The 22,144-nt window shown below is 38.5% G+C and overlaps 1 protein-coding gene across 1 annotated transcript; it reads right to left on the bottom strand.

The window, feature by feature from the left end:
- Positions 1-994: 994 nt before the first annotated feature.
- Positions 995-21,390, bottom strand: LOC307031533 (protocadherin beta-16-like). The gene is made up of 4 exons (XM_079668726.1): positions 18,284-21,390; positions 13,490-14,560; positions 3,637-3,672; positions 995-2,616 (listed from the first exon to the last, which is right to left on the bottom strand). Exons 1-3 carry the CDS (start codon positions 20,690-20,692, stop codon positions 3,661-3,663), a joined length of 3,492 nt encoding a protein of 1,163 aa, XP_079524852.1. The 5' UTR covers positions 20,693-21,390; the 3' UTR covers positions 995-2,616; positions 3,637-3,660.
- Between the last annotated feature and the right edge of the window lie 754 nt (positions 21,391-22,144).

The following is a 22,144-nucleotide window of genomic DNA, read 5'->3' as shown; positions in this document are numbered from 1 at the left end:
AAGACAAATCCTGCAAGTTCTCTACAAACCTTATGAACACTTAAATAAAACACTGAGTTTTTTTTTTATCATATTTGAATAAAGTATATCCCTATACGCTCACCATACACCCTTTAGTCGGCTTGGGACATTTAGCAACACTTTATAAGACTGTGTTATGAACTTAATTTAAGACATAATGTGGTTGCTTCTTTTTCATATAAAGGTATTTTAACATTGTGTTTCCTTGCAGGTTAAAGATGGTCATGACGTCCTCACAGATGATGGTGGTGCTGACTTGGATCAGGGAAGACAGTCCAGAACGAGCACAAAGCTGGAGCCAGTTTCCACCAACATCATACATTAGAGAGGTGTTTTCAAGTCCTTTTTTAATTGCCTGTCCCTCTTGTTTTGTTTTACACATATTGTGTATTTGAATTAATAAAAAAATGAAGTTGAGCCCTCTAGAAAAACCTAAAAAACTTAGTTATTATCAATATGTAAAAGAAAAAAGCATGGATGCATTAAAAAAGGCCGATATAACTATGTATTTATAATCATTATAACAAATGTTTAGCTATGGAAATGCACTGCCGGACAGGAAAAAAGACCCTCAAACTAAAGCAAAATCAATAAATCTCTAATTGAATGTAAATGTATGCATTTAAAAGAAAAATGACTGTCCCATGATGTGATTCAGACTTATGTGGTTCTGTTCAAACACATGCTTGTGATTGGTTTTATAAATCACTTATATTAGTTGTTTAAACTCAAATACATGTCAAGTAGTGAAACATAAGCCAGTTAGTTAACTAGCTGATACAGGTGGGGTGCAGGCATTATAATTAAGAAATCATCATCACAGATCTAGTTTATAGAAGATTCACTCAAGCTTGATATGCTTTGTAAACTATAATTAAAAATCATTTTCAAACAGTGCAATAGTCCTAAATGAATGCTATTAATATTCAGAACTCAATATGACACTCAAGAGATTCAGAAGTTTACTAATATGATTGTTTTAGTATTTCGTATTTATATTTAATAGATCATACAGACCATAGCATACAATAAGCTCACATTACACACATGACAACATAATGCACCATAACAGTCCACTGTACAAAAGCACTTATTGTATATGTTTGCCTGTTCAACAAAACAACTTTATACAATGCAATTTGAGCTGTGCTAAACAATGGGACTACGTAATAACTGATCATGTGAATGATTTGCATACACTTAAATCTGATGGCACAGTAATTCCACTGATTATCTTTACAAAAGTTCAGCATTGTTAATTGAAAAGAATTACATTTGTATACAGTAGATACAGGCTTATGATATATCTAAATAGAGAAAGTAGTCATAGTAATACACATCAGCACAGCTTCCATTGGGCACAACCAGTATTCAGTATTTCAGCATTGTAAAGTAAACATTGAGTCATTTAGTGAGTTTTTTTACTTGATACACAATCTCAAAAGGTTGAAATACAGGAACATCCACACAGTTTGGCTTTTAAAATAAAAAAGTGAAATCATGGCCATGTTTGTGTTGTATTTACATTAGCTATGAGAAGATATTCAAACCATTCTTGAAGATTCACGGTCTTCACAGTCCTCTAGGCTCTTATTTTTGACTTGCGTCCAAGTGAACATAACATTCAAGCACCATGTATATTTAAATTTAAGCTGAGAGTACACTTAATTATCGGAATACATCCAATTATTATGCTGTTTTACTTCTTCATTGTCTTCTTGATGAAATGTAATCTTCCATATTGTTTTGAAAAATACTAAACTGTTCGGCCTAACTAAAGAAAGTGATTGCTCAATTTGATCATCCCATGCAAAAACAACTGAAAGGCAGATACATAATGGCTAAAGGACTCACGTTCATCTGTTTAATGTACTGGTTAACTTTCTCTCAGCAATATCCTTCATATATTCAGGCTTAGCTCTCATATACAGCACAAAGTAATGTACAAAACATAAAACTGTTGAAAGCTACCACATCTTTAAAATACTGATCCACTTTCTTTTCATACTTTAAAATATTGGTGCTTTTTTTGTATAGTTGGTTGTGCTGTTTCACTTTTTAGTTAATTTGTATATTATACATCAATACTGTTAAGAATCAAGACAAAGCACAGAGGTTAATATTGTAATATCCAACATGTGTTTCATTTTAGAGAGGGGAAACAGTCTCTTAATAAAGGCATTTCAATATTCCCATGTCCACGCAGTCCTTGTTGAGGCTTCTTTAGATATCCACAGTTGTAATCTTTCATACAGTCTACTTCTTTGCAAGTGTTTCCAAATGAAAATTGTTTGCATGAGGGGTCTCAGAGTGTGGTTGAAGCCATGCAGTTTAATAATGCATATTGAATGGACAGAGAGCCAATGTTGATAGGCTTTTCATGTGCTTGAAAATAGAGAGGGGAAGGGCTGTTTCCTTTTAGCCACCATAGTCCATTTGGTGTTATGGCATGACGGCTACATATTGTGAGGAACAAGGATAAGAGTGGGCAGGATGGATGTGGGGGGTCATAACAGACTGGGGGTTTCTCCTTTCCTCTCAGCGTTAATCCAATACGCAGCTGAGGGTGTGGCCTTATGTGCTGCTGGTGGATGCCTGGAAAACAAGAAAAGAGAATTAGATACATCTGAAAACAAAACACAGCACTAACAGAAACATCACATGCAGCAGATGTCTGTCACTCAGACAGGGGCTTCAGGCAGGAGACAGAGTGTAGGTTGAGGTGGTCTATGACTACCATGCTCCAAAATTATGTGAAGGAGAGTTGTTGCTAGGCAACTGGGTGACTGGTTTCACTTTGCGCCTCTCCTGCATAAAGAAGTAGGTCACAATTCACGCTACAGCAGACAGAAAATTAAAGTGTCATTCTGTGAAGTCAGTAACACTCAAAATATAGTATTACCAACCAAATCATACAGCTATACAGCACAATCCCACCAATAAAGACAAATAGGAATTATAATATAATAATCTATCAGTGATGGGTCAGTAGGGGTTGAATACACATTATTCTTCACATGCACAGGACCAATTTAAGACATTGATATTTTCTAAGCAGAAGCCAGATTGTGGGGAAAAAAGCAAAAGCCAGTAAATTGTGTTATTGCTAGTTGAAGTAATGGACTCTCTAGAACCGTGATCAATGACCTTCAGACAGAGCAGCATGGTGATGTTGTCATTTTGAATAAAAAATCAATGTGCGACTGACTAGTTGACTCTTACTCTGTTCGCAAAAGTAATAAGTAAGACAGAAATACTGAGCACAGTCTCAGTGTAAGACTCTTTATAAATACATTAAGATTATAGATTATTATGAGTGTACTTAAACTGCATGGATACATGTTAGACGGCTTTGGTGATGAAGCTGTAATATAAATATCAGTAACCATATTGTTGGCAGAAAGAGGTTAACACCAGAGATTTGACAAGCAGCATGTGATGTCAACTTGCTCCTTTGCAATTAAAAAAAATGTTGTCCAAGAGAAACTAAAGAAGAAAAATCATGAACTACTGAGGACAAACAAATAAACACATTGACAAAACAATCAAACCCATATGTTCTGTAACATGATTCATTAAAGGGCATCCAGGGTGGGGAGTGAGACTCCTGCATACCTCCAGCTGCTGAGTGGACTTTCCTCATTTAGGGTACTTTAGAGTGAGGAGAAAAAAAAACAAGCATTCAATGGTCAGTTCATTGCAAACACAAGAAATGATTACTGGTGTGTATGTATCCTGTGATGACAGGGTTGGTATCAAAGAACTATGAATAAGAATGTTAAGTCATGTTTGGAAAAGTACCACAGATTAGTTAGTGTTAGTAATGGTTAGTGTGACACTTAATAACCGAGTCTGCAGTTGTTACAATGCGTTCTATAAAAGTGGGTTAAACTGTTTCAAATGTAGCTATTACAGCAGCATACTTACCATGATAGATAGATAGAGAGATAGATAGATAGATAGATAGATAGATAGATAGATAGATAGATAGATAGATAGATAGATAGATAGATAGATAGATAGATAGATAGATAGATAGATAGATAGATAGATAGATAGATAGATAGATAGATAGATAGATAGATGGATAGATGGATAGATGGATAGATGGATAGGGTATAACACTGAATAGTTACAATTACATTGATGCTGTGGAGAAAATGGTTTGAGCACAAAAAAGCTGTCATTGTTCAAAACAGAGAAAACTTTGTTGTGCATTATGTTGGATATTATTTGTTAAACAACCGAAAACATGTGTTTAACATGTGTTTTCATAAATTGAAAGAAGCCTTACTCACAAGATCCTCATTTGTAAAGTGTTATACAAGCTCTTTGTGAATACAATCTCAGTTCTGATTTATATTGATTGTATTTTCATTTGCAGTGAATAAAATAGAGATGACAAAACCATTACACTGATATACTGTATATTCACCACAAGTAGAAGTCAACCAGATATGTCTCTGGAGCAAACAAAAGAAAAACATTTTAAGTCAAAAAAGCTGCAGGATATTTAAAAAAGCAGAGGTGTACCCAGACATGTTCAATTGTTTCTTCAGGTTTGTTGCTATTAAGGTTTTATTTGTTTTTTATTTCAGTGGAGTTTTTTAACATGGTCAGCATTGCTAAGGCTTTTCCCCTTGAGGAATGTTGTAGGTGACATTGGGAGATTACCTTTTTTAGGTTCATTTTTAGTAGATACATGTTAAATTATGAAAATGTAACTTTAGAGAATATTTACAGTTTTAGATACAGAATATCAGAGGGATTTAGTGATGTGGAACTTTGTTGTTACAGTAATAAATGAAGAGCAAGTGTGAAGAGTTATCGCACAAAGAAAAACTCAAGCCAAAAAGTATGACTTGCAAAACACAGACTACAAGAGAAGAAGAGCACAATAATGTGTGGTTCCATACTGCAAACAGATATCCTTTGTTAAAGGAAGGTCAATATTTGAAGGATTTAGTTATGTTAAAGTGAGTGGTTATCTGTACCTGCAGAGTGGAGGCTGCTGATCCACTAGTGTCTGTGAGTCCAGTGCCTCGTGGTAAACTGGACACGATGTATCTGGAGCCCTTTGGCACAGGCTGTCTGACCACCATCTTTCCTTTCCTGGTCTCTGCTAGAAACATACTGTACCAGTAGGCGTCGTTGGAGACCAGAGTGGAGTCTGCGATGGTGGAGTTCCCCTCACTGATCACACTGTTCCTGCAGGGAGGAGCCGCTTTGTTTGGTTTGGGTTTCTGACACTTGATCACGATGGTGACCAGTATGGTGATCAGCAGGAGAAATGACACGGAGCCCAGACCGATGACCAGGTACAGGTTGAGGTCTGAGAAGATGTCATATTCTAGAGGCACCTCGGTCATGTCAGAGTAGGTCTTCACGGCAGTCTCCACTGTGGACAGCTTGATGGTGACTGTAGCAGAGAGGGCAGGCTGCCCGTTGTCCTTGGCAACGACAACCAGTCTCTGGTGGCGCGGGTCTCTGTAGCTGAACATCCTCATGGTCCGGATCTCTCCGTTGTATTGGTCCAGACTGAACAAGGTGGCGTCAGTCACCTGCAGGAACTGGTAGGTGATCCGGGAGTTGTGCACCGAGTCTGTGTCCAAGGCTATCACTTTAGAAACCAGAGAGCCTTTATCGGTGGATCTGGGGATCTTTTCCTCCACCACCGAGCCGTGTGCGCGCCACGGAGAGACAATAACCGGAGCGTTGTCGTTCTGGTCCACAATGATGATGTGCACCGTCACGTTACTGCTGAGAGGAGGAGAGCCAGAGTCCCTGGCCTCGATGTGGAAGAGAAACTCCTTCTCGATCTCATAGTCAAACGTTTTTAGTGCGTAAAGATTCCCGTTCTCTGGGTTGATGGAGAACAGCATGGACATGGAGGTGTTGGTTATCTCCCTCTCTAGGATGAAATAAACTAGATACTGGTTTTCATGGAGGTCAGGGTCAAACGCAGTTGGGGAACTGAGCAGGGCTCCAGGAGCGTTATTCTCCTCCACACGTATAGTATAAAATGACAGAGGGAACTGTGGAACATTGTCATTAACATCCAGCAGCTCTAACTTCATGGTTTCATTGTCAGATAAAGGAGGAGAGCCTCTGTCTGTCACAGTGAAAGTGATGTCATACTCAGGGACCCTCTCACGGTCTAACGGCTCTGACACCACTAATTCATAATAGTTATCAGAGGACTCCCTCAGTTTGAAAGGCATGTTATCTGGAATGTGAAGATCAACCACTCCATTGTCCCCTGAGTCTTTATCACTGACACTCACCACTGCTATCACTGTGTCTAATTCTATGTTTTCTTTAATTGGACTTTGAAAAGACTTGATGGATATTTCTGGATGATTGTCATTCATATCTTTCACCTGTATTATCAGTTTACACTGTCCAGTTAAGGAGTTAGGCCCCTTATCACTGGCAATAACTTCCATTTCATAAAGTTTAAAATCTTCATAATTTATCATCTCTTTCACTCTGATTTCACCATTTTCTGGATTTAAGTTAAACACCTGTTGTGTTCTCTCTGATGTATATAAACTATATGAATAAATGATATCAGAATTTGACCCTTCATCTAAATCAGTAGCGTTTAATGGTATTACTAGACTGCCAATGGGGGAGTTTTCCATCACATCTATGATGTATTTGTCTTTATCAAATGACGGGGCGTTGTCGTTCACATCAAGCACGCGAACAATGATGCTGGCTGTACCTGTGCGCGTGGGCACTCCACCGTCCACAGCAGTGAGAATAAGATTATGCACAGCCTGCTGCTCTCTATCTAATGCTTTTTTCAAAATCAAATCCGCAAACTTTGACCCATCTCTCCCGGTCTGAATTTCCAGTGCAAAATGTTCACTTGAGCTCAGATGGTAATTGTTCACAGAATTTGTTCCAACATCTGGGTCTGCAGCATTGTTCAATGAGAATCTCTCTCCAACAGGGCTTGATTCAGATATGTCCAAATGCATCGTTCCCCGTCGGAAATGAGGAGCGTTGTCGTTAATGTCCGTGATTTCCACCTCAATGTTAAACATTCGTATCGGGTTTTCAATTGTAGCATCCAATTTAAGAACACAGTATGTTGTTGTTTTTAACGGGCATAAAAGCTCTCTGTCGATCCTTTCCATGATGAACAGCTCTCCTGTCTCTTTGTTGATATCGATATACTTTTTATTTCCTACTACATCTACGCGCATTTTCCTTCCCTTTAGCGTCTTCACATCTAATCCCAGATCAGTTGCTAAATTAGCAACGACTGAGCCTTCTTCCATTTCTTCGGGAACAGAATAATGTGTGACGGTAGACACCGAGTCAATCATGGCAGAAAGAAAGAGAAATACACACACGTACCTCGTCCCAAATAACTGTGGGATTTGATCCGCCATATTTCAGATTCCGTAGTTATTCATTTGAAATACTCTGAAACCTAGATAAACCGTCCTCTCTTGAACGAAAAAACGAAACGACGTCCTTAAAAATGTTTTGTTACGCCCCTACCTTTACGTCCTTGTTATAAAGTGTCCCTCCTCCAATAAACTATCGTGAAAACCATGACCTCATCAGCGAGTTTGTTTTTGTGGAGAGCAGCGACGAAAATAGTCTTGTTTGAGCCTTTGCAACTTTTCAAAAAACAAACATTTTACCTTGCGTTAAATGTAGTAGAAGTTACAGTGGAACAATTATTATAGTTGAAGAAGCTGCAAAAGTTATGAAGTATTCACTTTGAGTTCTGAAAGTTGTATTCCCTGGGTGGGAGATGTGCTTCTAAAAAAGAAACAACTACTTCAAGTTGTTGTTTATTCTCTACTTGGATAACTTAATAAATGTGTTGCCTTTTTCTTTTTCGTAAAATGTGTTTACAATTATTGCTAATGACAGTTGCTTTTATTTAATACAATATCTGTGTGCCCCACATGTACCTTAATGTGTCTTCAAAATACTTAATGTATGCAGAGATATTCAGGCGGAAGGTGGAAGAAGTATCAGATTATTTACTAAAGTAAACGTAGCAATAGTACACTGCGAAAAAACAAAACACTTATTAGTCCTGCATTAAAAATTGTACTTGTGTAAAAGTACAAAAGTATTAACATGAAAATAAACTTTAGATACCAAAAGTCAAAGTGTTCATCATGCAGAATGAGTTGTTTAAGCACTATTTATTTTAAATGTTTGTATTATATTTATTGATGCATTAATGTGTTCACTACCATATTGCACTTGGTACAGGTGGGGTTTATTTTAAATACTGTTAATACTACTGGCTTACGCTATAATAGTATATGATAATGTTCAAGTCGATTTATATTTTAACATCTCAATCAGCAAAGTATAACTAAATCTGTAAACTAAATGTAGTGGAGTAAAAAGTGCAACATTTGCTTAGAACATGTACTGGACTATAAGTATAAAGTAGCATAAAATGAAAATACTCAAGTAGTACAAGTAACTTAAACTTAAGAACAGTACTTGAGTAAATGTAATTAATTACATTCCACCACTGGCTGCATGCATCTTTATCATTTAAGACACCAAAATGCAGATCACACAGAAAATGAACATGCTTTGGGAATTGAAACTTAAGGTATAACATGTTAGATATATTAGACGTAAGAAAAAGACAAAATACATTTTGTCAAGTTTAATTTAAACTTCAGGATGAAAACAGTAAGTTTCTGTGTTGTTACTCATCATCAAAAACTGAATGACATAACTTTAATAGCTGACACATTACAGACCCTCTCTCTCTCTCTCTCTCTCTTACTCTCTCTCTCACTCTCTCTCTTACTCTCACTCACTCACTCACTCACTCGTACAAGCAGACAAGAGTTTTCTTTTTTAAATATGGGTTACTATTATCATGATTTTAAACAGAGCACGGCGACCTTCAGATTCACTTCAGCTGCCATTTGGTGCTTTAAGATTCCCTGCATTTTAGTGTCCTTTTTATTATCACTTATGATACAGCATTGATTATTTTAAATGCATTACACTTTACGTAAACATATAAAACAATGACACTGCATGAATTATCATACACTCTAAAAACGAATTCAGGCGACCTTTCACCTCCACTTAATTAAATTCATGGTTGCAAGATAAAAATGTGAGTTAATTGATTTAGATAAACATTTTAAGTTGCGAACATTAATTTATAAGTTGTGTTGACATAATAATGTTGGTAATTACATCAACTTAATATTGTGTGTAATTTGAACTCTGATTTCTGCGTTAATTGACTTAAAACAAAATTCAAGTTGTAGTAAGTAATGCAATTGGCTTGATAACTTAATTGTTCTACACCTTGAGTTAAGGATTTCAAGTCCACTCCCACTTAACATGCCTGGACAAGTTCCGAAAGTTAAGACAAATAGAAATATACAAAGGAGTGTCATCTTTTGTCATTCAAATACAGTAGACAGGGTATATGCAGGAATCTTGAAGTCAAATTGAATACGTTTTAAGACCTTTTTTAAGACCTTTTCCATACATTGTAAGACCTCATCGCAACTTTGAGTTCTAACCGGTTACATTGGCAACACACTTTACCTCACATTTACTATATTGATTGTAAGATAGCAAAACTAAACCGAGTGCAGACAGACTACTGAAGCCTCCTTTCCACATGAACTTCAACCTCTCTGTGAAGGTCAGGTTTAATGCAGTATGCTGCTTTTTTGCTTCTGTAGACTCTGTGCTCTTTCATTCCAGTAAAACTCCTCAGAAACCATTAGAAACCAGTATTTGACCAATAAACAAAACAATTGACAAAACTTTGAACTATCAAATATGTTAAACTTTGGTGAGCTTCAGCGGGGTAATGCCATATAGGAGCTCCCTAACAAATACCCAGGGGTTAAATTGGGCTGGGGCTGTCCGGGGCTAAGCCCTGGCACATAGGACGATGCTCTGACGTCATCACCCTCACACATTTGTCATATGTTTACAAAAAAGGATATATATGTTAAGACTTTTCTCGTTCTTAATATATTTAGGGTCTATGTATGTTGACTTTACTTTAAAATAGCAGATCTCTGTGACCGGATATAGTTTGGCCTAGACCCCGGCCCCAAGAGGACGCATACGGTAAAACGCATACGCAAGCGCCAAAAAGGCTTCCGTTCACACGCATTCGATTCATTAACGTGTCCGTTCATACTAGACCGCTGGAAATGCTGGAAACGATGTAGTACATATGTCAGGCCTGTAAGTGGCGCTGCTGCCGCCCGAAATACACCAAAAGCAGCGAAGAAGACCCCGGAGCATGGTTGCCATGGTTGCCCTTCTGTTAATTCTCCGCGGTGGACGGCGTGTTCTCCTGCTTTATCTCTCAGGTAGTCCACCAGCAGATGAAAAACACCCACCTCACCGCCTCTTCCAAGGAACGAGGGAACCGTGCGGCAGAGTTTTCGTAAAAAAAAATTTCGCCGGTCAACATGTCCGTTAAAGTTTAAATCTTCCGTACAAAATTAGAAAGGTGCCGGTCAGAAGTCTTCTTTGTTATTTATTGAGCTTTAAAACAAATTGATAACGACTCTGTTCTCTGTATAATAATATAATATTATTTAATAAACGGTGACTGCCTCTCTTTTCCTCCCCCTCTTCTGACAGCCCAGCAGCAGCAGGAGACGTTGGGAGAGGGAGGCGGGCTATTTCATCGTTATCAGAAAATGATCATATAGGGCTTACACACGGAGCCTTTGGACCCCCAGAGCGTTGCGTATGCCGGTCTACCCACCTTGGGACCCGTTACCGTAGCCGTTTAGTTCCCCCCCCCCCACACAGAGCGGAGCAAGGCAACGAAACTTAAAATAATAAGCAGCATTTTACGGCGCGCTATGCATGGGGCCGCCTTGGGGGCTTTCCCGACATGTCGTTTCAGTAAATTAAAGGATGTTTCATGTTGTCGTTGCTGTGAACCTTCTTAATACCTTGGAAAATGACGTTTAATACTTTTTAATACTTTTTAATAGCCTTAATTTTCGCTAAATTGATTTATCAACTTTTAATACTTTTTAACACCCCGCGGACACCCTGAGTAGCTAGCCTTGTAGTTGCGCTGTATAGGCAAACTGCTGTTTGACCAAAATTAGCAGCCTTTGAACTGAATAGTTCTGTGACAGGATACAAAGTAGAGGCTACTGTGAGAGTAAAGATACTTTGGTTACTATTGTGATATCAATTTTTATTAAAAATGAATCTCGCTGAAGCAGATCATGGACATGCTTCTTGAAGTAGGATCGTTATTTAGAGTTGTCATTGAAAAGCAAGTTGTTGCAGTCACCCATTCAGAACATATTAATTTAGGTCATTTCTCTTTTTTTATTTTTCAAAAAAAGCACAATACAATTGAAGTACGCAGAGAACTATAGCCATCCGCTGCCTTGTCGTGTACCTTGGAGAAAAGGAAGAGGACCTTTTCAAGGAGTTTAGCGACGTAATTAAAAATCTTGAAATAAAATAAAATCCACGGTTACAGCGTAAAAACACAGGACAAAAGCACTGCTCTCTGTCAGTCACATTTTGAAGCATATTGCACTTTTGGGCACACCCCAATCAATAATGCTTAATAAGTGCTTCAAAAGGACATGAATATCGCCTTCATCAGTGGCCGGTCCATACGATGGCAACCATCGTGGTCGAGGTAAACAAATGAATGAGCAAGCATTCTGCGTTAAATGTGTTCATACTGTTTCAAATAATGACTGTCGGCAATGAAAACATCTTTGTTACATATTTTGTAAAATTGATATGTGTAATCTGCAGATGGGTGGCCATTGAGAGTTTGTTACTGTAGTTTTACAAACACTTTACAGATTTTACATATTTGGCACTGGTTTTAAATATGCAAAGGCCTCTAACTTCGTTGTGATGGCAGCATGTATTTGCTGTGTCCCCATTTCCCATGGTAATATGGCTAATGTGTTTATTTATTATTTGTGGGGCAATTTATATTTGTGTTATTTATCTTTTTTTTCAAGATTTAAATAAAGCTCAGCGCAAGTTTTTTCAGGAAGACTGGGTGTATATACATTCACTCCGCAGCTGCTTATAATCAGCTCATCACAGGCGTTCTCTTTAACCTATTACATTTCACCTCATTCTCCAACAGCCAATCAACGTGCTGCAGCCAAACTATAAAATGGTTCTCCTTTCTCCTGCAGTGAGCTGTGATTTCCGGTGTTCATGCACCTTATCATATGGCATGTGTCAATAAATGTTCAAACTAAATGAATTCTCTCCTGATTGAAACATCATGTGTTGAAATAAACAACTGCAGTTCAAAATAAAAAGTGAATTGCCTAATATTTTTCTTGTGGAATCAATTAATTTCTTTCTTTAGAGGCAAAAACATAAAAAAGCTAAGAAAAAAAACAATTGAATACAATATATTTGGAGCAACTTAATTTATAAATGGTTGTCAACTTAAAAACGTGTGTTCACAATGATGGTAATTACGTACATACAACTTAAAATTCCTTTTAAGTCATGTGGTAAATCTAGTTGGAACAACTTAATTTTTGGAGTAATCAACTTCAAAACCTGTGTTTATGCTACCAATTATTAAGTAAGTGGTAATTAAAAACACCTCTGATTGTAGAGGAAAAGCCTTCTCCCCTAACTCAAATAACGTTGTTGCTTTAAGACAATTTCATTAGAAGTTGTCTAAACTCAATAAACATCGATGCAAACTGTTGCGTTGATTTTCTTTGTTGAGCCAAGGCATTTGTTTTTAGAGTGTACATTTGAGTCCTTATTAGTCTTGATGGTTGATGTATGTGTAGGTAGTCAGAATGTATTCTAAGCCCCCTAAGTGAACCTGTAGTTTATAACTAGTCCGGAGCATCAATATGACACTTGTAATTCATCATAATTCACATGTTTTATGACTGCTGATATGGGGTATCAGAAAGCATTGTGTGTTTGTGTGTAGTCCTAAAGCATTACAAATTATATTTGGTTCACTAAATAACCTCACAACACTCAACAGATTACTAGAGAGTATTAGGGAAAAACCTTTTTAGAAGCATAGGGTATTAATGATTTATCAAATTGCTTTTTAAACCTATTAAAACTTAATAAAGGTTTGGGTAGAAACAAGCTGCTGACCCTGATGAGGGTCACAAGCCAGAACTTGTTGGTCTCACAATAAAGTTGTTCTTTCCAAGTGTTGCTCTAGATTTGACCTTTTGTGTCCTTTTCTTTTCTCCATGCAAATTGGTGTAGCAAAGGTCATGCCAGCAAGTCAAAAGACTTAACATGGGCACAATTATATTTTTGCTTGTAATGTCAAGTACATTTTAGGCATTGTAACTTAAAGAAAGTGAAGAGGCAAAAAAAAGTATTCAGCGCTGATTTAAAAATACTGCAATCCTCACTTATTAGAGGCCTTGCAGGATGTTCAGTAGAAACATGTGTAACAGATGTTGAATAGGTGTGTTTCCCATACCTGCAGAGTGGAGGCTGCTGAGCCACTAGTGTCTGTGAGTCCAGTGCCTCGTGGTAAACTGGACACGATGTATCTGGAGCCCTTTGGCACAGGCTGTCTGACCACCATCTTTCCTTTCCTGGTCTCTGCTAGAAACATACTGTACCAGTAGGCGTCGTTGGAGACCAGAGTGGAGTCTGCGATGGTGGAGTTCCCCTCACTGATCACACTGTTCCTGCAGGGAGGAGCCGCTTTGTTTGGTTTGGGTTTCTGACACTTGATCACAATGGTGACCAATATGGTGATCAGCAGGAGAAATGACACGGAGCCCAGACCGATGACCAGGTAAAGGTTGAGGTCTGAGAAGATGTCATATTCTAGAGGCACCTCGGTCATGTCAGAGTAGGTCTTCACGGCAGTCTCCACTGTTGACAGCTTGATGGTGACTGTAGCAGAGAGGGCAGGCTGCCCGTTGTCCTTGGCAACAACAACCAGTCTCTGGTGGCGCGGGTCTCTGTAGCTGAACATCCTCATGGTCCGGATCTCTCCGTTGTATTGGTCCAGACTGAACAAGGTGGCGTCAGTCACCTGCAGAAACTGGTAGGTGATACGGGAGTTGTGCACCGAGTCTGTGTCCAAGGCTATCACTTTAGAAACCAGAGAGCCTTTATCGGTGGATCTGGGGATCTTTTCCTCCACCACTGAGCCGTGTGCGCGCCACGGAGAGACAATAACCGGAGCGTTGTCGTTCTGGTCCACAATGATGATGTGCACCGTCACGTTACTGCTGAGAGGAGGAGAGCCAGAGTCTCTGGCCTCGATGTGGAAGAGAAACTCCTTCTCGATCTCATAGTCAAACGTTTTTAGTGCGTAAAGATTCCCGTTCTCTGGGTTGATGGAGAACAGCATGGACATGGAGGTGTTGGCTATCTCCCTCTCTAGGATGAAATAAACTAGATACTGGTTTTCATGGAGGTCAGGGTCAAACGCAGTTGGGGAACTGAGCAGGGCTCCAGGAGCGTTATTCTCCTCCACACGTATAGTATAAAATGACTGAGGGAACTGTGGAACATTGTCATTTACATCCAGCAGCTCTAACGTCATAGTTTCATTGTCAGATAAAGGAGGAGAGCCTCTGTCTGTCACAGTGAAAGTGATGTCATACTCAGGGACCCTCTCACGGTCTAACGGCTCTGACACCACTAATTCATAATAGTTATCAGAGGACTCCCTCAGTTTGAAAGGCATGTTATCTGGGATGTGAAGATCAACCACTCCATTGTCCCCTGAGTCTTTATCACTGACACTCACCACTGCTATCACTGTGTCTAATTCTATGTTTTCTTTAATTGGACTTTGAAAAGACTTGATGGATATTTCTGGATGATTGTCATTCATATCTTTCACCTGTATTGTCAGTTTACACTGTCCAGTTAAGGAGTTAGGCCCCTTATCACTGGCTATAACTTCCATTTCATAAAGTTTAAAATCTTCGTAATTTATCATCTCTTTCACTCTGATTTCACCATTGTCTGGATTTAAGTTAAACACCTGTTGTGTTCTCTCTGATGTATATAAACTATATGAATAAATAATATCAGAATTTGACCCTTCGTCTAAATCGGTAGCTTTTAATTGTATTACTAGACTGCCAATGGGGGAGTTTTCCATCACATCTATGATGTATTTGTCTTTATCAAATGACGGGGCGTTGTCGTTCACATCAAGCACGCGAACAATGATGCTGGCTGTACCTGTGCGCGTGGGTACTCCACCGTCCACAGCAATGAGAATAAGATTATGCACAGCCTGATGCTCTCTATCTAATGCTTTTTTCAAAATCAAATCAGCAAACATTGAGCCGTCTCTCCCGGTCTGAATTTCCAGTGCAAAATGTTCACTTGAGCTCAGATGGTAATTGTTCACAGAATTTGTTCCAACATCTGGGTCTGCAGCATTGTTCAATGAGAATCTCTCTCCAACAGGGCTTGATTCGGATATGTCCAAATGCATCGTTCCCCGTCGGAAATGAGGAGCGTTGTCGTTAATGTCCGTGATTTCCACCTCAATGTTAAACATTCGTATCGGGTTTTCAATCGTAGCATCCAATTTAAGAAAGCATGATGTAGATGTCTTCAATGGGCATAATAGCTCTCTGTCGATCTTTTCCAGGATGAACAGCTCTCCTGTGTCTTTGTTGATGTCGATATACTTTTTATTTCCTACTACGTCTACGCGCATCTTCCTTCCCTTTAGCGTCTTCACATCTAATCCCAGATCAGTTGCTAAATTAGCAACCACTGAGCCTTCTTCCATTTCTTCGGGAACAGAATAATGTGTGACGGTAGACACCGTGTCAATCATGGCAGAAAGAAAGAGAAATACACACACGTACCCAGTCCCAAATAACTGTGGGATTTGATCCGCCATATTTCAGATTCCGTAGTTATTAACTTGAAATACTCTGAGACATAGATAAACCGTCCTCTCGTTGAACGAAAAAACGAAACGACGTTCTTAAAAAATGTTTTCCTGCCTCGAGTGACGTCCTTGTTATAAAATGTCTGAGTGTGCCTCCTCCAATAAACTATCGTGAAAACCATGACCTCATCAGCGAGTTTGTTTTTGTGGAGAGCAGCGACAAAAATATTCTTGTGTGAGCCTTTGCAACTTTTCAAAAAACAAAAATGTTTCCTTGCATTAAATATAGGAGAGGTTACAGTGGACAAATACTTACAGTTCAAAAAGCTGCAAAAGTTATGAAGTATTCACTTTTGAGTTCTGAAAGTTGTATTCCCTGGGTGGGAGATGTGCTTCTAAAAAAGAAACAACTACTTCAAGTTGTTGTTTATTTTCTACTTGGATAACTTAATAAATGTGTTGCTTTTTGTTTTTCGTCAAATGTGTTTACAATTATTGATAATGACAGTTGCTTTTATTTAATACAATATATGGGTTCCCCACATACTTTAATGTGTCTTCCAAATACTTAATGTATGCAGAGATATACAGGCTGACATTGTAAAATAAAATAACACTGTCTATAAAGATCATTTAGAAGAATCCATACTGCATGCAGAGGTGGAAGAAGTATCAAATGATTTACTAAAGTAAACGTAGCAATAGTACACTGCGAAAAAACAAAACACTTATTAGTTAAAGTCCTGCATTTAAAAGTGTACTTGTGTAAAAGTATAAAAGTATTACTATCAAAATAAAATGTAGGTACCAAAAGTAAAAGTGTTCATTATGCAGAATGCGTTGTTTAAGCACTATTTATTTTAAATTGTTGTATTATATTTATTGATGCATTAATGTGTTCACTACCATGTTGCACTTGGTACAGGTGGGGTTTATTTGAAATACTGTTAATACTACTGGCTTACGCTATAATAGTATATGATAATGTATAAGCCGATTTATATTTTAACATCTCAATCAGCAAAGTAACTAACTCTGTAAACTAAATGTAGTGGAGTAAAAAGTGCAACATTTGCTTAGAACATGTACTGGACTATAAGTATAAAGTAGCATCAAATGAAGATACTCAAATAAAGTACAAGTAACTTAAACTTAAGAACAGTACTTGAGTAAATGTAATTAGTCACATTCCACCACTGGCTGCATGCATCTTTATCATTTAAGACACCAAAATGCAGATCACACAGAAAATGAACATGCTTTGGGAATTGAACCTTAAGTTTGATATATTAGACGTAAGAAAAAGACAAAATACATTTAGTCAAGTTTAATTTACACTACAGGATGAAAATAGTGAGTTTCTGTGTTGTTACTAATGATCAAAAACTGAATGACATAACTTTAATAGCTGACACCTTACAGCCCCTCCCTCTCTCTCTCTCACTCACTCTCTCACTCACTCACTCTCTCTCTCACTCACTCACTTGACAAGAGTTTTATTTTTTAAATATGGGTTACTATTATCATGATTTTAAACAGAGCACGGCGACCTTCAGATGCACTTGGTGCTTTAAGATTCCCTGCATTTTAGTGTTCTTCCTTATTATCACTTATGATACAGCATTGATTATTTTAAATGCATTACACTTTAGTTAAACATTTAAAACGATGACTGCATGAATTATCATACATTTGAGTCCTTATTAGTCTTGATGGTTGATGTATGTGTAGGTAGTCAGAATGTATTCTAAGCCCCCTAAGTGAACCTGTAGTCAGGAGCATCAATATGACACTTGTAATTCATCATAATTCACATGTTTTATGACTGCTGATATGGGGTATCAGAAAGCATTGTGTGTTTGTGTGTAGTCCTAAAGCATTAAAAATGCAATTTGGTTCACTAAATGCCCTCACAGTCACAACACTCAAAAGATTAGTTTTTTATAGAGGGTATTAGGGAAAAACCTTTTTAGAAGCAGAGAGTATTCATGATTTATCAAATTGCTTATTAAACACAATACAACTTAATAAAGGTCTGGGTAGAAATTAGCTACTGACCCTGATGAGGGTCACAAGCCAGAACTTGTTGGTCTCACAATAAAGTTGTTCTTTACAAGTGTTCCTCTAGATTTGACATCTTGTGACCTTTTCCTTTCTCCATGCAAATTGGGGGAGCGAAGGTTATGCCAGCAAGTCAAAAGACTTAACATGGGCACAATTATATTTTTGCTTGTAATGTCAAGTACATTTTAGGCGTTGTAACTTAAAGAAAGTGAATAGACAAAAAAAAGTATTCAGCGCTGATAATACTGCAATCGTCAATTATTAGTGGCCTTGCAGGATGTTCAGTAGAAAACATGTGTAACAGATGTTGAATAGGTGTGTTTCCCATACCTGCAGAGTGGAGGCTGCTGAGCCACTAGTGTCTGTGAGTCCAGTGCCTCGTGGTAAACTGGACACGATGTATCTGGAGCCCTTTGGCACAGGCTGTCTGACCACCATCTTTCCTTTCCTGGTCTCTGCTAGAAACATACTGTACCAGTAGGCGTCGTTGGAGACCAGAGTGGAGTCTGCGATGCTGGAGTTCCCCTCACTGATCACACTGTTCCTGCAGGGAGGAGCCGCTTTGTTTGGTTTGGGTGTCTGACACTTGATCACGATGGTGACCAGTATGGTGATCAGCAGGAGAAATGACACGGAGCCCAGACCGATGACCAGGTACAGGTTGAGGTCTGAGAAGATGTCATATTCTAGAGGCACCTCGGTCATGTCAGAGTAGGTCTTCACGGCAGTCTCCACTGTTGACAGCTTGATGGTGACTGTAGCAGAGAGGGCAGGCTGCCCGTTGTCCTTGGCAACAACAACCAGTCTCTGGTGGCGCGGGTCTCTGTAGCTGAACATCCTCATGGTCCGGATCTCTCCGTTGTATTGGTCCAGACTGAACAAGGTGGCGTCAGTCACCTGCAGAAACTGGTAGGTGATACGGGAGTTGTGCACCGAGTCTGTGTCCAAGGCTATCACTTTAGAAACCAGAGAGCCTTTATCGGTGGATCTGGGGATCTTTTCCTCCACCACTGAGCCGTGTGCGCGCCACGGAGAGACAATAACCGGAGCGTTGTCGTTCTGGTCCACAATGATGATGTGCACCGTCACGTTACTGCTGAGAGGAGGAGAGCCAGAGTCTCTGGCCTCGATGTGGAAGAGAAACTCCTTCTCGATCTCATAGTCAAACGTTTTTAGTGCGTAAAGATTCCCGTTCTCTGGGTTGATGGAGAACAGCATGGACATGGAGGTGTTGGCTATCTCCCTCTCTAGGATGAAATAAACTAGATACTGGTTTTCATGGAGGTCAGGGTCAAACGCAGTTGGGGAACTGAGCAGGGCTCCAGGAGCGTTATTCTCCTCCACACGTATAGTATAAAATGACTGAGGGAACTGTGGAACATTGTCATTTACATCCAGCAGCTCTAACGTCATAGTTTCATTGTCAGATAAAGGAGGAGAGCCTCTGTCTGTCACAGTGAAAGTGATGTCATACTCAGGGACCCTCTCACGGTCTAACGGCTCTGACACCACTAATTCATAATAGTTATCAGAGGACTCCCTCAGTTTGAAAGGCATGTTATCTGGGATGTGAAGATCAACCACTCCATTGTCCCCTGAGTCTTTATCACTGACACTCACCACTGCTATCACTGTGTCTAATTCTATGTTTTCTTTAATTGGACTTTGAAAAGACTTGATGGATATTTCTGGATGATTGTCATTCATATCTTTCACCTGTATTGTCAGTTTACACTGTCCAGTTAAGGAGTTAGGCCCCTTATCACTGGCTATAACTTCCATTTCATAAAGTTTAAAATCTTCGTAATTTATCATCTCTTTCACTCTGATTTCACCATTGTCTGGATTTAAGTTAAACACCTGTTGTGTTCTCTCTGATGTATATAAACTATATGAATAAATAATATCAGAATTTGACCCTTCGTCTAAATCGGTAGCTTTTAATTGTATTACTAGACTGCCAATGGGGGAGTTTTCCATCACATCTATGATGTATTTGTCTTTATCAAATGACGGGGCGTTGTCGTTCACATCAAGCACGCGAACAATGATGCTGGCTGTACCTGTGCGCGTGGGTACTCCACCGTCCACAGCAATGAGAATAAGATTATGCACAGCCTGATGCTCTCTATCTAATGCTTTTTTCAAAATCAAATCAGCAAACATTGAGCCGTCTCTCCCGGTCTGAATTTCCAGTGCAAAATGTTCACTTGAGCTCAGATGGTAATTGTTCACAGAATTTGTTCCAACATCTGGGTCTGCAGCATTGTTCAATGAGAATCTCTCTCCAACAGGGCTTGATTCGGATATGTCCAAATGCATCGTTCCCCGTCGGAAATGAGGAGCGTTGTCGTTAATGTCCGTGATTTCCACCTCAATGTTAAACATTCGTATCGGGTTTTCAATCGTAGCATCCAATTTAAGAAAGCATGATGTAGATGTCTTCAATGGGCATAATAGCTCTCTGTCGATCTTTTCCAGGATGAACAGCTCTCCTGTGTCTTTGTTGATGTCGATATACTTTTTATTTCCTACTACGTCTACGCGCATCTTCCTTCCCTTTAGCGTCTTCACATCTAATCCCAGATCAGTTGCTAAATTAGCAACCACTGAGCCTTCTTCCATTTCTTCGGGAACAGAATAATGTGTGACGGTAGACACCGTGTCAATCATGGCAGAAAGAAAGAGAAATACACACACGTACCCAGTCCCAAATAACTGTGGGATTTGATCCGCCATATTTCAGATTCCGTAGTTATTAACTTGAAATACTCTGAGACATAGATAAACCGTCCTCTCGTTGAACGAAAAAACGAAACGACGTTCTTAAAAAATGTTTTCCTGCCTCGAGTGACGTCCTTGTTATAAAATGTCTGAGTGTGCCTCCTCCAATAAACTATCGTGAAAACCATGACCTCATCAGCGAGTTTGTTTTTGTGGAGAGCAGCGACAAAAATATTCTTGTGTGAGCCTTTGCAACTTTTCAAAAAACAAAAATGTTTCCTTGCATTAAATATAGGAGAGGTTACAGTGGACAAATACTTACAGTTCAAAAAGCTGCAAAAGTTATGAAGTATTCACTTTTGAGTTCTGAAAGTTGTATTCCCTGGGTGGGAGATGTGCTTCTAAAAAAGAAACAACTACTTCAAGTTGTTGTTTATTTTCTACTTGGATAACTTAATAAATGTGTTGCTTTTTGTTTTTCGTCAAATGTGTTTACAATTATTGATAATGACAGTTGCTTTTATTTAATACAATATATGGGTTCCCCACATACTTTAATGTGTCTTCCAAATACTTAATGTATGCAGAGATATACAGGCTGACATTGTAAAATAAAATAACACTGTCTATAAAGATCATTTAGAAGAATCCATACTGCATGCAGAGGTGGAAGAAGTATCAAATGATTTACTAAAGTAAACGTAGCAATAGTACACTGCGAAAAAACAAAACACTTATTAGTTAAAGTCCTGCATTTAAAAGTGTACTTGTGTAAAAGTATAAAAGTATTACTATCAAAATAAAATGTAGGTACCAAAAGTAAAAGTGTTCATTATGCAGAATGCGTTGTTTAAGCACTATTTATTTTAAATTGTTGTATTATATTTATTGATGCATTAATGTGTTCACTACCATGTTGCACTTGGTACAGGTGGGGTTTATTTGAAATACTGTTAATACTACTGGCTTACGCTATAATAGTATATGATAATGTATAAGCCGATTTATATTTTAACATCTCAATCAGCAAAGTAACTAACTCTGTAAACTAAATGTAGTGGAGTAAAAAGTGCAACATTTGCTTAGAACATGTACTGGACTATAAGTATAAAGTAGCATCAAATGAAGATACTCAAATAAAGTACAAGTAACTTAAACTTAAGAACAGTACTTGAGTAAATGTAATTAGTCACATTCCACCACTGGCTGCATGCATCTTTATCATTTAAGACACCAAAATGCAGATCACACAGAAAATGAACATGCTTTGGGAATTGAACCTTAAGTTTGATATATTAGACGTAAGAAAAAGACAAAATACATTTAGTCAAGTTTAATTTACACTACAGGATGAAAATAGTGAGTTTCTGTGTTGTTACTAATGATCAAAAACTGAATGACATAACTTTAATAGCTGACACCTTACAGCCCCTCCCTCTCTCTCTCTCACTCACTCTCTCACTCACT

Source organism: Notothenia rossii (assembly GCF_949606895.1).
Source record: "Notothenia rossii genome assembly, chromosome: 3".
Classification (NCBI taxonomy): domain Eukaryota; kingdom Metazoa; phylum Chordata; class Actinopteri; order Perciformes; family Nototheniidae; genus Notothenia; species Notothenia rossii.
This window is presented reverse-complemented; position numbering and strand designations above follow the sequence as displayed.